The sequence below is a fragment of the Neofelis nebulosa genome, chromosome 8, assembly GCF_028018385.1.
Source record: "Neofelis nebulosa isolate mNeoNeb1 chromosome 8, mNeoNeb1.pri, whole genome shotgun sequence".
In the NCBI taxonomy this organism is placed as follows: Eukaryota; Metazoa; Chordata; class Mammalia; order Carnivora; family Felidae; genus Neofelis; species Neofelis nebulosa.
The window spans coordinates 99,996,402-100,008,582 of record NC_080789.1 but is presented as its reverse complement, the minus strand read 5'-3'; the positions used below and the strand labels follow the sequence as shown (position 1 = coordinate 100,008,582).

At 43.3% G+C, this 12,181-nt stretch overlaps 1 protein-coding gene across 1 annotated transcript; it reads right to left on the bottom strand.

Annotated features, from left to right (window-relative positions):
• Positions 1-1,146: 1,146 nt before the first annotated feature.
• On the bottom strand, positions 1,147-11,288 carry AICDA (activation induced cytidine deaminase). The gene is made up of 5 exons (XM_058743779.1): positions 11,164-11,288; positions 5,062-5,209; positions 2,714-2,984; positions 2,302-2,417; positions 1,147-1,869 (listed from the first exon to the last, which is right to left on the bottom strand). The coding sequence occupies exons 1-5, from the start codon at positions 11,271-11,273 to the stop codon at positions 1,816-1,818; spliced, it is 699 nt and encodes a 232-aa protein (XP_058599762.1). The 5' UTR covers positions 11,274-11,288; the 3' UTR covers positions 1,147-1,815.
• Positions 11,289-12,181: the final 893 nt, after the last annotated feature.

The following is a 12,181-nucleotide window of genomic DNA, read 5'->3' as shown; positions in this document are numbered from 1 at the left end:
ACTCACTATTTGCAAATATTTCCTCCCGTTTTGCAAGCTGTCTCTTCAGTTCCTTCCTACTATCCTTTGATGTGCAAAAGCTTCTCATTTTATTTTTTTTTTAATTTTTTTTTTAACGTTTATTTATTTTTGAGACAGAGAGAGACAGAGCATGAACGGGGGAGGGTCAGAGAGAGGGAGACACAGAATCTGAAACAGGCTCCAGGCTCTGAGCTGTCAGCACAGAGCCCGACGCGGGGCTCAAATTCACGGACCGCGAGATCATGACCTGAGCCGAAGTCGGCTGCCCAACCGACTGAGCCACCCAGGAGCCCCAAAGCTTCTCATTTTAATGAAATCCAATCTCTCTATTTTTTTCCCCTTTTGTTGCTTGTGCTGTTGGTGTCATATTTTAGAGACTGTTGTCAAATCCAAGGTCACGAAGATTTTCACCTGTTTCCTTCTAAGGGTTTTATAGTCTGTAGTTCTTACATGCAGGCAGTTGATAAATTTTGAGTTAACTTTTATATATGGCATGTGGTAGAGATCCAAATTGATTCTTTTGCCTATAGATATCCATTGTCCTAGCAGTTTGTTGAAAGAACTTATATTCTTTTATTGACTGGCTCTGGCACCCGTTTGCATTTGTAGGACAATACGATTGTGCATTCAGCTTGTCCTGTGGATCTATTTATCTGCATTGCAAGGGTTTCCAGGAGATAACTGCACAGTGACGTGGTTGCTTTGACTATTTTTCTCACAGTCAAGGATAGTTGTTACACGTAGGCAGTCTCTGTGCCATAGGCTGGCTCCCTTACATTTTGCTGGATAAAACACTCTTTCTTTGCTATGCTCGGTCATCCTTCCCAAATATTATTCTCTTTTTATCACACTCTCTTAAATAGTGAACATTTCTTTGAGAGAAGCACCACATAAAGTAGGAACCTGTTGGCCTGGTTGACACTGTTCAAGTTAACAGACCCATCGGGGAGAACAGGTGCCTGGTTTTAACACTGAAGCAACCCCTCTCCAAGTGTTACCTGATTACCCGCGAAATGTGTGGTTGTGTTTTCTGAACTATGGACTTCTTTAAAAAGGATCTGTGTTTCCAGATGTGTGACTTGAAGCACCAACTAACTTTCAGAGCGTCTTTGTCAGTCCTCATACTCATTTTAAGATCCTTTATTATAAAATACCCTGAAGGTGATCGCGCGTATTCCATACCAAGAAAAAAACCGTTGTGTGTGCAAACAGGAAAACATGCCTCAGACAATTAAAACAGACAGCACATGCTTAGATATTAATGCTCTGAGAAGATGTTTGGGGGTTACAATCACCCAGAGTCTTTCATTAGGTGGTTCTACATAGATCATGGACTGGTGGAGGTCTGTTCACTTGAAAGTGAACCCCAAAGGCAAAGAGTACAAAAATGTATCAGTAATATCCTTGAAAAACTCAGAACGAATAATAAAAGAAACTGATTATAAAATATTTGATCTTCTCACCATGCTTTTAGGGAGTTACCTTCTGTTTCCTCCCAGCCTAAAAGTCATAGAACAGGACACTTTAGGCGCTCCCAGGCCCTGCAATTCTGCCATTTCACAGTAGAGGGCGCTGTTGCATTAAAACCTGCACCGGTTGCACCGCTACCTCGGTGGGCCTGTGCTCTTGGTCTACTTTCCAGATGTTTTTTAAACAAGCCCTGTATACGAATATTTTTTTCTCTAAACTCTAAGGAAGTGAGAGTTGAAGAAAAACAGACTTCTTGAAAGATCGTCCTTTTACCCATTGTCTTCAGAGATAGCTTATAATATGTGACATTCTTGGAGGCTGCTGTCAAAGTCCCAAAGTACGAAATGCATCTCTCAAGTCATCAACCTCATACAGGGGCTGTGGAGAAAGAGAAGGAGACTCAGGGGATGACTTTGTAACATTTTGCAGGAAAGTAAGTGGGGGGGGGGGGGGGGGGGACTAGGAAGAGACAGGAAGAGAAGAGGAAGGAACGCTACCAGGAGGAAAAGACAGCTCTTGAGACTCTAACCAAGAAAGAGACATGTGAGGGATCAAAGAGGGGAAGGCAAAGGCATCCTGGCAGAGGGCTCTGAATTGTGAAACAGAAGAGCAAACTCGAATGCGGGAGAAACGACAACAACAAAAAAAGCCAGAAAATAGGCTTTCACCGGGGGAAAAATAAGGAGTGATATTTACACACACGCGCACATAACGACAGTGTGAAAAATATAAGAAAGGAAAACACAAGTCGCTGCAGGAAAAGATGACTTTGGAGAGAGAAAGGAAAGGAGAAGCCAAGAAGCCCCTTACCAAAAGAATGCGTCGAAGCTGTCTGGATAGACGAACTGAATTTTCGTGCAACCCCTCCCAGGCTTTGAAAGTTTTTTCACGATTTTCCACAAAAGTATTCCAGCAATAAAAATAATCTTTAAAAAAAAAAAAAAGGAGGGAGATGGGGTTTAATACAGCTCAGATCCCAAATCAAGAGAAAAGAAAGAAAACCCTTCCCCCCCTCATGCCCCCACAGCCCCTCCTCCTTAATTCTCATCTCCCCCAAAGCCTGGTGTCCAAGCCGTTAATTCTTTTCCTCCAATTCTAGTTGATAATTTTCGGCTGGATTCCCCCCCCCCCCCCCCCCCGCCCCGACGTTTCTCATTCTGAATTGCAATCCTGAACCAGAGCTGCCGCACGGCGCCTGCGCAGCAGACGTCCCCCTCCGCACCTTTGAAGGTCATAATGGCGATTTGGACGCCCGCGCGGTGCAGGCGCCGCAGCCCCTCGGGCTCGGCCTTGCGGTCCTCGCAGAAGTAGAGGCGCGCGGTGAAGATCCTCAGACTGAGGTTGGGGTACCCTCTCAGAAAGTCGGCCACGTGCCGGGCGCAGTCGTAGCAGGGGCTCCAGGAGGTGAACCAGGTGACGCGGTAGCAGCGGCCAGGATCCAGGTCCCAGTCGGAGATGTAGCGGAGGAAGAGCAGTTCCACGTGGCAGCCGTTCTGCGGAGAGAGCAGACGACTTAGGTGACGTTCACTGACCTTGACTGCGGCGCCGGTAGCTTTATGGTCATTGATTCACCTGCTCCCCACAGTAATCTTTTATGGGGTGTCCGCAGTTTTGGGCCTTAACGTTGCAAAACGTTTTGCTAACTCCCCGAAGGAGCGGCGAGGCCCGAACCCTTTTGCCGCCGTGGCCCTGTGGCATGGAGACAGGTTATGGATTTTTCTGTGGACCGGGAGGATGAAATGAGCCTGGTTGAAGTAGCATCACACTGTCGTGGAGTTTTTTTAAGCTGCGCTTGTGAGGTTAACTTTTTGCACCTTTAAGGAGAAAGAAAATGGCTTGGAAGGAAGTCCTATTGCTTGACATCGTAGAAATACACCAGACCGCTAGGGGGAGGTAGGAAACTTACGAAGGGGCAAAACAGATCAGGGTAAGGCCGACAGAGGGGTGTTGTAAGAGAGGTAATAGGCACTGCTAAGGATTAAGAACAATTGAATGTGTTTGCGCATGGTGTGATCCCTGCGATTGTAATAATAATCTCACAATAGTGAGATATAGCAAGTCGGCTTAGTGTTGCGGGAAGGTCGTTAGCCCCGGAATCTGATGATCTAGGTTCCTGTTCCTGGCGTCACCACTCAGGTGACTGAGACAATTTACCCAACTCTTGGATCTTCTAATTCCATACCAGTGAAATAGGCTGGTGTGAGGCTTAAATGAGAAAGAAATAAAGGGTTGGTAACTGCAAAGCCTTCCATATGTAGAATGTGCCACATCAACAAACAAGAAAGAGATTAGGATGTTAAACAATTGTAGTGAGATAATTTACGCAATACAAATGGAGGCAAAGGGAACTGAACAGTCAGATAAACACTAAACAATGAGTCAGTGTCCTTCCACCCATGGATTCTTCCCTGGGACTCCCACCGATACCAGATGTCACTGCCTGTTATGAGAGAGGAAATAATCGTTGGCAGAAGCTTATGTAAACCCATCTGGTTATGGTGAAGAAGTCTCTTGGAAGTGTAATTCTCTGATCTTCTAGATGCTGAGAGATCGGTTTAATTAATCAGCCAATTGAAGCTTCCCTGAGTATTCTGGGTCTCATACTCAATGTACTCATTGGCTTATGATCTGTGTGAGCAGAAGGGAATAGGAATCATTTGGCAAACAGAATTGAGTCATTATTAATGTTTCCTCAATTTTTCTTCCTTACTTTTCAAAAATTCTAAAGAAAATTTGATTTTCGCATTTAAGATTTAGCTTGAATGAGCTGATAATATTCTCCTAAATCAAAAGGCTCCTACATTTGATTTCTTCCTTAACCTCAAAGGCAATTCATTTGCTGGGGAGAGGGGAGAGATTTTGGGGGCAGTTAACTCTTGGCATTGAAGCAAGGTGTGGCAGTAATGTACCCAGCATGATTGGGGAGGACATTGGATGACACACTTTGGGGCATAACAATTACAATTTCATGGACATTTATTTATTTATTTTTAAGTTTATCTATTTTAAGAGAGAGCGTGCATGAGCACAAGTGGGGGAGGGGCGGAGAGAAGGAGAGACAGAATTCCAAGCAGGCTCTGCACCATCAGGGTAGAGCCCTATGCGGGGCTCGAACTCACGAACTGTGAGATCATGACCTGAGCCAAGATCAAGAGTTGGACACTTAACTGGCTAAACCACCCAGGCACCCTGAGTTTCGTGGACATTTAAAAAAGAAAAAGATTGGGGCGCCTGGGTGGCACAGTTGGTTGAAGCTCTGACTCTTGATCTGGGCTCAGGTCATGATCTCACAGTTCATGAGTTCAAGCCCCATGTGGGCTCCATGCTAACAGTGCGGAGCCTGCTTGGGATTCTCTCTCCCTCTCTCTGCCCCTATCCTGTGCTCTCTGTCTCTCTCTGTCTCTCTCTCAAAATAAACAAACCTCAAATTTTCTTAAATTAAAAAAAAAAGAAAGAAAGAAATCTGAAGACCTAAATGTGAGACAGGTTGAAATGTAATACCGTCAGCAGATGGTTTTAAAAGTGCCCATAGTCTAGCTTTTAATTGCCTTGGAAGCAAATAATTGATACCTTGTTTCGAAGGTGACCGAAGTCCAATGAAAAGGAGGTGGCACTGTCCCGCCGCTTCACCACGTAGCACAAGTAGGTCTCATGGCGACCCTTCGCCCAGCGGACATTCTTGAAATGGTAGAGAAACTTCCTCTGCTTCATCAGGAGGCTGTGGGTGAGAGAGGGAGGAACATACAGGAGTACAGCTCCTTCTCTGGTCACTCCTGGCTTTCCTTCAGGCTTTTTTTTTTAAAGAATTTTTTTTAATGTTTATTTATTTTTGAGAGACAGACAGAGTGCGAGCAAGGGAGGGGGAGAGAGACAGAGGGAGACACAGGATCCTAAGCAGGCTCCAGGCTCTGAGCTGTCAGCACAGAGCCCGACGCGGGGCTCGAACCCATGAACCGTGAGATCAGGACCCGATCTGAACTTGGACTCCATTATTAACCCTTCTTCGTGCTTATATTTAAGACCAATTGACAGGTAGCCAGAACCCCCAAACCATGTGCACTCACAGGACAGTCTCCTCCCACAGCTGTCTTTTAGATGCTGACAACTTGGAATTACAAACTTGTTCCTGGGGTTCCATAATTTTTTTCTTTCAGAGTTCCCCTCCAAATGCTACCTGAATGTCCATTGTGTACTTCAAACTCAACACGGTCAAAACAGAATTCCCAAACTGCCGGCCATCCTGATTATCCTGTCTCTCCTTACTTTTCCATCTCAAGTAACCAGGCTAAAAGCTTGGGGGTCATTGATTCTTCTCCTTAACTCCTCACATTTAAGTAATGATCTAAGTATATTGATTCAGTTCTCCAAATATTTCTCTTTTGCTTTTTAATATTTTTATTTTTTAAACCTCCGAACATTTCTTGAGTTTGTATCTGCACTGTTCCCCCTGTTCTCTGCTTCGGTCCAAGCCCCTGCCTTCTGTTGTCATGTTGTTCTGGCCTCTAAGCTGGTCTCACTGCCCTCAGACCCTCCAAAAGAACATTCTCCGTGCTGTGCCAGAGTGATCTCGCAAAAACCCAGGCGTGACTATGTCATTTCCATGCTGAAAAGCTCCCAGTGAATCTCTTCTGTTCATAACTCTTTATTTTTGTGTTTTATTTTTGAGAGACAGAGCGTGAGCAGGGAAGGGGCAGAGAGGGGGAAGGAAAAAGGATCCAAAGCAGGCTCTGCACCGACAGCAGTGAGTCCAACGCGGGGCTCGCACTCACGAACCTCGAGATCATGCTCTGAGCCAAAGTCGGAAGCTCAACTGACTGAGCCACCCAGGAGCCCCTGCCCATAACTCTTTAATGTGGAATTTAGGCCAGATTTTACATTTGGTTATCGGTCTACATCTCTAGCCTCCTTTCCTACTACTTTTCCCCCCTGCCCTTCCCTACCTTCAAGTGCCTGTGGTACTCATGTGTTCTGAGGCTTTTTCTTTCCCATCACCTTGCTGATGCACTTCCTCCCGGTGAATGCTTTCCTGTCTTTTTCACTGGACAAAACCTACATATCCTTCAAAGCCTAACCACAATTCAACTCTTTTTTATTTTTTTATTTTTCTTGCTACCACCGTCCCCAAATTTCTAGGCAAAAATCGAACACTTAACAACAACAAAAACCCTCCTGGGGCACCTGGGTGGCTGAGTGTGTTAAGCACCTGACTCTTGATTTTGGCTCAGGTCCTGATCTCACAGTTCGTGGATTCAAGCCCGGCATAGGACTCTGCAGAGCCTGCTTGGAATTCTTTCTACCCCTACCCCTCCTTCCTCCTGGGCCTATGTGCACTCTCTCTCAAAATAAATAAATAAATAAACATTCAAAAGAAAAACCCTCCTGTAGTTTCCCTTGGTTCTCCAGTTCATCCCTACCGAATCCCTCATCCCTGGTTACCAATTGATTGCTGACCTATCTCCCCATTTAGACTTCGTGTTTTGAGGCAGAAAAGTGTCACTTCATGAGGAAAAAAATCTCTTTTTAATGTAAGAGTAGTAGTTGGCTGTTGTTAACTTGAATAATACAAAAAGTTAAGTGTTACGTTTCAAAGTACTAAAGAATTACACTATCAACTATTAATAGCCAAAGTATGGGAAGAGCCCAAATGTCCATCGATGGATGATATATATATATATATATATATATATATATATATATATATACATACACACTGGAGTATTACTCAGCCATCAAAAAGAACTAAATCTTGCCATTTGCAACTGCGTGGATGGAACTAGAGGGTATTAATGCTAAGCGAAATAAGTCAGAGAAAGACATATCATGACTTCACTCATATGAGGACATTAAGATAAAAAACAGGTGAACATAAGGGAAGGGAAGCAAAAGTAATATAAAAACAGGGAGGGGGACAAAACAGAAGAGACTCAAATATGGAGAACAAACAGAGGGTTACTGGAGGGAGTGTGGGAGGGGGGATGGGCTAAATGGGCAAGGGGCATTAAGGAATCTACTCCTGAAATCACTGTTGCACTATATGCTAATTTGGATGTAATTTGAAAAAAATAAATTATAAATAAATAAATAAATATTAAAGAATTAAAATTTTAAAAATTAAAACAAAATTTTTTAATTCAATATTTAGGATAGTATCTAAGAGTTAAAGTTTTTATGTTTTTCTAGTATTTTATAGTCATATTTACATGGTTTGGATTTTACTGATTTCATACGGAATGTTGCACTCTGCTGCTTTTTGCACTTGGCAATATAATCTAAACATTACGTTATGTCGCTCGCATGCAGGGACCGGTTGCCCTTGTTTTCCTTATTCCTAGCGCAGTGTTTTACTTGTCACGAGCACTAAATTGCATTGCATTGGTGGAAATACTCTGTGCTGACTCAAGTTTCCTTGCGTTTGTGGATTTAACACAAGCTCTATAGTATGGTTGATACCAAAGCACTGATGGTTTCTCCGAGTTTTGTCTTTAGTCTCTTCCAGAAATGGATTTATCGAGTTGTGGAGACAATGCTGCCACTTAGTGGCCCAGGGCTGAAGTGCAGTAAACTTGTAGGGACACCTGGGTGGCTCATTCGGGTTGAACGTCTGACTCTTGATTTCGGCTTGGCTGTGGTCACGGTCCCAGAGGTCATGATCCTAGAGTCGTGGGATGGAGCCCAGAGTCAGGCTCAGTGCAGAGTGTGAAGCCTGCTTGGGATTGTCTCTCTATCTCTCTGCCCTTCTCCCCCGTTCATTCTCTCTCCCTCTCTCTCTCTCTCTCTCTCTCTCAAATTAAAACAAACAGAAAAAGTGCAGTGAACTTGTAAAAACAAAGAGCGAGGCAAGGATTTGAATACGGTTGGCTGGCAAGAGAATTGAAACTTATTTCACCTTTTTTTTTTTTTTTAAACCATTGAGGTATAATTTACATACGTCACCCTTTTAAAATGTACAATTTTGTGAGTACTGGCAGATGTAAACACCCAAAGCTGAGACCACCGTCAGGATACAGAACATTTCCAGGGGACGCCTCCCCAGAGTTTCCTCATTCACTATGTCAGTCAGTTCTTCCCCCCCTTTCCTAGGCAACCATTAATCTGCTTTCTGTCACCGTATGTCACTATCCATGTCCTAGAATTCCGTATAAGTCCTACATTATCTCTTCCTTTGTGTCCGACTTGTTTCACTTTGAAATTCATTTGTAGTGTTGCATGTATCAATAGTTTGATCCTCTGTTTTGCGAAGTAATATCCCATTGCATGGCTTAGAGCACGTGTATTCATTCACCTGTCGATGGACATTTGGACTGTTTCCACTTTGAGGCTATTGTGAATAAAGGTTTTACAAACATGTCCCAGTCTTTGTGATGACGTAGGTTGGGAATTAATTTTAATGCAATACATGTGATAGACCCTGAATTCAAGAGTTAAGTATCCAAGTGTCACCCTTATTAATTAGGTGAGCAAGGACGAGCTTTTTATAGCCATCTCAATTTAAAATGTCTCGCCTCACACACGTTTAAAAATGGCTTAATCATATCATTTTAGAAGGAAAAATTGGCATGTGAGAGCAAGCGGGGGGAGGGGCAGAGGCATAGAGATTTTTAAGCAGGCTCCACACAAAGCTGAGCTGGACGTAGGGCTTGATCCCACAACCGTGAGTGAGATCATGACTTGGGCTGAAATCAAGAGTTGGTCGCTCAACCGACTGAGCCACCCAGGTGCCCCAGGGGACTCAGTTTTAAACAGACTAAGCATCATCTTTTACTGAGACATTTCTTTAAACACCTAACGTACCCTGCTGGGCTCTATGGCTAAGCAAAGGGTGGAGAGAGGTACCGTATCACACACAGCGGATCTGCTGCTGGGAGGAAGAAAAGGTGTTCTGGAAGGGATGTGAGATAGGTGAGGGAATTCAGATGGACTTTTGCCTTCTGCCTCACGGGAAAATACAGCAGTCCGTTACTGTTTGTCAGAAGCGACCACAGTGAAGCGAATCACTTGATTGTGACCTGTTAGTTAACCTTCTAGGTCCATCACTTTCCTTCAACTGTAGCTAGGAGCCCATTTCCAGTATCCTGTTCTCTTGGTTTCTCTTTTGGGTACAAAGGACTTTGTAGAGGTAGTCCTTCAAGGTCGCGGGCTGCCAGCTGCTCTGGACAGCTGTGCCCCGTGAGGCAGAACATCGCTGTATCCCCAGCAATGCAAACAGAGACAAATGGGTTAAAAATAATCCTGACGAATGCCCTCTGCAGATTTTCTTTTCCTTAATGATAATTGTATATTTCCCCTTTTCTCCTCTTGAATTTCATCTTTTCTCCTTTTTGTGTCTTTGAACTTCAACTACGAATTTAATCATTGCTTTGCATTTCATTATGTACAAATATTTTCACTGGACCCTTTACCTCTTTATACCTCAGATTTATTTTCAAAATCTGATTGCAAACTGAGCAGACATTTGACATTTTTGCCCTCAAGAAAATTTGCTGAAGAACATTTAGACTCCCATTAAAAATCTTAATTCTGGGTGCACCTGGCTGGCTTAGCTGATGAAACATGAGACTCTTGATCCTGGGGTTGTGAGTTCAAGCCCCACATTGGGTATAAAGATTACCTGAAATCTTTTGAAAAAAAAATTTTTTTTTAATTTAAAAAATCAATTCTGTAGTGTAAACGCTTTGTAAAAGCGTTAAGTTGAGATAAAGTATAAGGATTAAGTATGATTCTCCTACTTCTGTAGTAAGTAGGAATGACATAAGTTATGTGATAATAACTTATCATAAACTGCTTGTGAAAACATTCTGATAATCTTAAAAATACATTTAAGAAGTAAGTTAAGTGAAACTGAAAGACTATATACGTAGGGGCGCCTGGGTGCCTCAGTTGGTTAAGCGTCCCACTTTTGATTTTGTCTCAGGTCATGATCTCAGAGTTCATGAGATCAAGCCCCACATTGGGCTCTGTGCCGACAGCATGAAGCCTGCTTGGAATTCTCTTTCTCCCTCTCTCTCTGCCCCTCCCCTGCTCTCTCTCTCTTTCTCTCTCTCTCAAAATAAAAAAAAAAATTAAAAAAAAATTAAAAGGAAGACTAGATAAGGAGTAAAAATGCCACTAACTGCCTAACAATTAACACTAAATAAAGTTATTTACTGATGCTTGACTGATTTTTCTCCCTGTAACAGATACGTAACATCCTAGTGACTTTCAAGCAGTTAATTTTGCATATGGGCATTAAAAAATAATCTCCTTACTCTGTAACTAAGTTTTTCAGTAAAGAGTCCCCAGGAAGGTTTACAAGTCCTTTTATAGGTGAATGCTGACAAAATTATTAGTACAATTTCCACTACTGTCTATAATATAGTTCTAGTCTTGCTATACCTTTTCATGAATTGAATCTCTAAACTAGTGTGAACTGCACTACACATCTCAGGACGAGTCCATACGTGGCACATAGGAGTTCTTTTGAATATGGAAGAGAGAGAGAGAACAGAGAGAATCAGGCAGAGAGCGTGTAAGATCTGAACAGATGTGACAGATCCAGAGAAATAAACGTGCAGATTGCCCAGGCAGTGAGTCAGATAGTGAGAGGAGAGAAGCAGATAGCTACCAATCTGAAAGCTCAGATTTGCTCGGAGAGGAAAGCCAGTGCACCCCCACCCCATGAGGAGACGGCTTTACCTGTCCATTGTGGATTCCAGGGTGTCTTTCTTAGTCTTAGGCCAAGGAAGGCTTGCCTCAAGTCCTGCTGCCTCACTGACTCTGTCTGGCAGTGCATTGGCCCCACACATTCAAATTTGAGCTTACCCTCTTAGGCTCCGCCCCCCCCCAAGGCATCATCACCATCAGGTACCCCAACAGCCTTCCTCCTGTTTAGGTCCAAAAAAGATAGGTGGGGCTGTCATTGGCAAAGTCACGTGGGTAAATGACTGAGGGCCGGTCTGCTTAAGGTATAGGCTCCTTTAGGGCTACAGCTGTAAAAATCCAGTCTATGCTCCACAGGTAACAAAGATCAGGAAACAATAGCCAGAGACACTTAGGAAATTGTAAGCCTGGTGGCCAATAACATCTTTAATTTTAAAAGCGTAACAATAATATTAGTAATGTTCATTGAAATAGCATCTTGTTCTCTGTGAGCTGAAGGCATCTGTTCCCTTGTGTAAGTGCACGCTTTCTGAATCTCAGTAGAGACCAGCACTAACACCTCCTGCTTTGTGGCCAAGCAAGTAAATGTGGCCAGTTATGTAGGACTTAGGAATAGAAATTTTGCACCCTAAACCACCGATTTCCCCCCCCCCTTTCTGATTGCACTACAAGAATTGCTAGAAGACTAGATGATTGCACAAGAGTAATTTTTGCAAAAGCTGTCTTTTCCACAAGCCATATATTTTGAAGTCAGAAGCAGCGGCATCCCAAAGCATTAAAACATGTTTATTTCATCAGACAGAATCAGCATCCAAATGACTCCAGTGAACTTGGAAAACCGTCTGGGCTTTTCAAGTAAAAGGCTTTAAATTCCTGCCCTCATACAATTTGGTCTATTAAAGATTTTGCTTCTCCCTCCTAACTCAGTCTAAATCCTTTCTATTTCTTTATTCAATAGAAACTCAGTGCCTAACTACGTGAGAGAAACTGTTGGGTGCTGGGGGTACAGTCGCGAGTAAAGCAGCTAAGGTCTCTGCTCCCTTCCTGCCTCAAG

Coding starts and splice junctions, on each gene's coding strand:
- AICDA (XM_058743779.1), bottom strand. CDS start 11,273: ATGTGTGGGGCCAATGCACTGCCAGACAGAGTCAGTGAGGCAGCAGGA. Junction 5,210..11,163: donor CTGGAATCCACAATGGACAG/GTAAAGCCGTCT, acceptor TCTCACCCACAG/CCTCCTGATGAAGCAGAGGA. Junction 2,985..5,061: donor TCGGTCACCTTCGAAACAAG/GTATCAATTATT, acceptor CTCTCTCCGCAG/AACGGCTGCCACGTGGAACT.